Genomic DNA, 4,009 nt, shown 5'->3' on the forward strand with positions numbered 1-4,009 from the left:
ATAGATAGATAGATAGATAGATAGATAGATAGATAGATAGATAGATAGATAGATAGATAGATAGATAGATCGATCGATCTGTATTTCTGTTTTCTTTCTTTCTGTCTTTCTTTCTTTCATTCTTGTCCCCAAAGGGAAACTTGTGTTGGACATCGCACGCCAAACAAAGCTGCTTCTACAATTAATACACTACAAACAACAATAAAAAGTCATGTGAACACCACAAAAAAGTAACAACACATGTTGCTGTATAAATCCCAATTTGATTGATAAAGCATATTGCACATTATTTTATTAAAACCATGATTCAGAAGATCTGGTCCATGTTTGAGAGGAGACTGAACCCTCCRACTGTTTAATAAGAATGTACTGGTGTGTTTTAAGATTATTAGCAACTTTGAAAATAACTGATTTTRTTCTAGCCTGAGTGAAGTCTGTTAATGCTAAAGCTAATGCTAACCAAACAATTAGCTCCTGTTAGCATGAGCAGAACTGTGCCCACCACTAGTAAAAACAGTAAATCAGGCAACTTTTAAAAAAATCTGCTCAGAAACAACATTTCCAAAAAGAATAGAATGCAARCCTTTGAAATGATGAAGGGTGTAACAGAGAAGTTGTCATTTGTCCACAGTGTGGAGCCTCCAGCAGCCTGCTGAAGCTTTAGCTGCTGGTCTGTGTGAGCTGTGTGTGTTTCTGAGTGCTGCAGGAGGGCACTTCTGGGAATCCTTCTGCTTTTTGCACCTCTGCTCTGAGCCCTCCTCTCTGGTTCCCACCGAGCTCTGTTATCTGGAAAAGCGAGTCATTATTTCACGGCGCAGAGGTGGAACCGATTTTCACACCACAGAAACCGGCGAGTCGGCACTCGGGTCCAAACTTTTACTGCGGGGCTTTTTTACCGTCAGCTTCTTGGGTCGTGTGTTTGGAAGAACCTTTTCTTCTTTTTGAAGCGATGGTGTTGGACGTGTTTTCCTGAAATGTGTCTGTTTTTAGTAAAAACAAAGTGTGGGTTTTAGTGAAAGAGCTTGAAGCAGGCTTTACTGATGGCCCAGATACAATAATCACCTGGTTTCCTGTCGKGGAGCATCGACACGTTTCAGACACATCATCTTTTCTTCAGTTGCTTCATTATTTTTGAATCACTGTCACGTCAGCGCATTTCCCATCTGCCATGATAAAGTGAACATACCATAATACTCCCCCCACCCACCACCGCTGCATGAACTGTGTGTAACCCCAGCTGCAGCACAGAGCATCCTGCAGCTCCTCTTCCGTGCTCCTTTGAGTCATTTCTGGCTGCAGAGCTCAGAGTCCGTCGTTTAGCGGCGGCGGCAGAGATGATGGCGAGYGTGACTGACAGCAGCCGGGCGGTTGTCACGGCAGCCGCTTGTGATCTGGAGCCTTGTTGCTGAGCAGAAACTGGACGTTTAACCAGCTCAGCTCAGAGAGGCGGGGCCGAGATGTGAAGCATTTATTCTGTGGAGCAGCCAAAATATAATGTTTTACTTTGTAAAATATTAAACAAAATTATCATGTTTTAAATGTGAAGTAGCAAATAAAATAAAAAAACAACAACAAGACACATTGTTTCCATTTATTATTTATACTTTCATTGTCTGTTTTAACTGTTTTTGTTTCAAAATGTTCGTCTCCTGCAGGAGGTGGTGTTAAAACTTTTATTTTTTATCAATTTTTCTCTTTTGTTTAGAGACATTTTCCTCTCTTTAAACCTGCCTCAGTCGACTTTTTTTTTTGCTTCTTTAGCTGCTGCTGCTAGCTTTCAGCAACCAGTTTGCTGCTTTTAGCCTGTAACTGTTGTGATGCTAGTTGTAGATGGTAGCTAGTCTTTTGTTACTATTAGCTTTTAGCTAGACTTTTGATACTTTTAGRACTGAGCCTTTTGCTTATTTTAACTTCTAGCCATTTTTTATACATTTAACCAACCTTTTGTTGTCTTTGGCTAGTTTCTTTATGATACTTTTAGCTTCTATCTTGATTCTGCTTCTTTTGGCTTCTAGCTATGTTTTCTATACTTTTAGCTAGTATTTTGCTACTTTTGGCTAGTGTTTTTGTTCCTACATTTAGCTTCTATCTAGCATTTGCTTCTTTTGTCTTCTAGCTATTTTTTTATACTTGTAGCTAGTGTTTTGCTACTTTAGCACTTAGCTAACCTTTTGCTACTTTTGGCTAGTGTTTTTGTTCCCACCCTTAGCATCTATCTAGCTTTTGCTTCTTTTGGCTTCTAGCTGTATTTTTTATACTTGTAGCTAGTATTTTGCTACTTTAGCACTTAGCTAACCTTTTGCTACCATTGGCTAGGTTTTTGTTCTGCTTCATTAGCTTCTAGCTATCTTTTCTATTTTAGTCAGCCTCGGCTACATTTAGCTATCCTCTGATCATTTCAGCTTCTAGGTATCTTATTGATACTTTTAGTCTTTTGCTACTTTTTGKTTTAACAGTTTTTTTCCCCTAGTTTTAGCTTCTAGTTAATTTTTAATACTTTTTCTTTTAGCTGACTTGTAATACTTTGTTAGCTTTTTTATACTTTTAGCGTTTAGCTACATTTTGGCTTCAGCTAGCGTACTAACTTTTTAGATTTACCTTCAGTAAATGTCAGTAGTTTTTCAGCACAGAAAACCTCATTTCTCTTATTTARAAAAAACCCAGTTTTTTTTTTCAGAGTAGTGTAGTTTTTTTAAATCTCATCAGTTTGTCCTTTAAATCTGGACGTCAGCCCATCCAACAAACAACGAGCCGTATTCCTGCTCCCCTCTCTCTGGAAGCTTTAATCTTCCTGATGCAGCCGTGGAATACGCTGAAGATGTTCATTCAAATGCAAATGAAGGCCCTGGTCTCTGTTTCCAACCARGAAAGGCTTGAAGTGGATTAGTTTTGATTTGAGGACCAAATTAATGGAACGGCTYGTTTGGTGGATGAATATGTAGATCCTCCTGTCTTTAGTCTCAGATGGAGGGCTTGAAAGGAGCCGTCTCTAAAGGAACCGTAAAGCTGAGTGGTCCCTGAGGAGGTCGAGCCATGTTTGGGTTTATCAGAACCAAACCTGGGGGGCGGGGGTCTTACAGTCCCCCCTGTGATCCCTGCGTCAGGAGGGCGCGAGAGCAGACCTGTAAACCCTTTACTCACTTCCTGTCCCGTGTGTCCTCAGACCAGCGCGTGGCGTCTTTCTGCACCATGACGGACATGCAGCGGGTCGAGGCGCTGCACATCTCCAGAGAGCTGACCAGACGGGTGGCCGAGGCCGAGGGGGCGGCGCTGGAAGCAGAGTAGGCTTTTTGTCTTTCTATCCTGTCCRTTTATCTGCTAATGGTGGACTGTAGGACTGGGTATCATGGCCATTTCTCAAAACTGGGGTCCCAGGACCCCCAGGGGTCCGCGAGCCATGTCTTGGGGGTCCTCAAAAAATTTCAGTAAATTGTTAATTTGGTTTTTATTTTTAAAAACGTTTTTTGTGGAAAATGCACTTGTAAAACAAACATACTAAACCAAACAAAAATAATTACCGTGGCATTACGGGGTTAAAATAACAATAAATTACTTTTCATTAACAACATGGGGTTTATGAAGGGGTCGCTGGAGTTTTTTCACCCTTCTAAGGGGTCCCCAGACCCAAAAAGTTTGAAAACCCCTGCTTTAAATCGATTCATAAGGTTCTGAATCCATTAAACACGATTCGATTCAATTTGATTGGATTCAGTCTGCTATTAAATAATGAAAACAGTTCAACTTTGGTGCAAAATATAAATTCACTTTATTTTTCTCTTCACCATAAACAGGTTTTAAGGACAAACTTGTAAATTAAACAGTTTAATCTTGAAACAAATTAAGTTTCAAAGGTTTTATATTAAAAGAGTTGACAGAGTTGTTGGATGAATTAATTTTAAACAAATTAAGAATAATTGTCTTGATAAATAAGAAGTGATGGAATAAGGCTGCAGGAGAACAGGTGGGCTAATATAAGTATACTTCTGCCCACTCCTTTGAGCGTATAAAT

General features: G+C 39.8%; 1 protein-coding gene across 6 annotated transcripts in view; it reads left to right on the top strand.

Moving 5' to 3' along the window:
• LOC106515866 (signal-induced proliferation-associated 1-like protein 2) overlaps nt 1-4,009 on the top strand; it is a 138,434-nt gene that overhangs the window by 131,983 nt on the left and 2,442 nt on the right. For all 6 annotated transcript variants that reach the window (XM_014005900.1, XM_014005902.1, XM_014005903.1 and 3 more), the window contains one exon: nt 3,164-3,281. In XM_014005900.1, coding sequence (XP_013861354.1) covers nt 3,164-3,281 — 118 coding nt within the window. The remainder of the gene's footprint in view (nt 1-3,163; nt 3,282-4,009) is intronic.

This window comes from Austrofundulus limnaeus, unplaced genomic scaffold, assembly GCF_001266775.1.
Source record: "Austrofundulus limnaeus strain Quisiro unplaced genomic scaffold, Austrofundulus_limnaeus-1.0 Scaffold33, whole genome shotgun sequence".
NCBI classification, from domain to species: domain Eukaryota; kingdom Metazoa; phylum Chordata; class Actinopteri; order Cyprinodontiformes; family Rivulidae; genus Austrofundulus; species Austrofundulus limnaeus.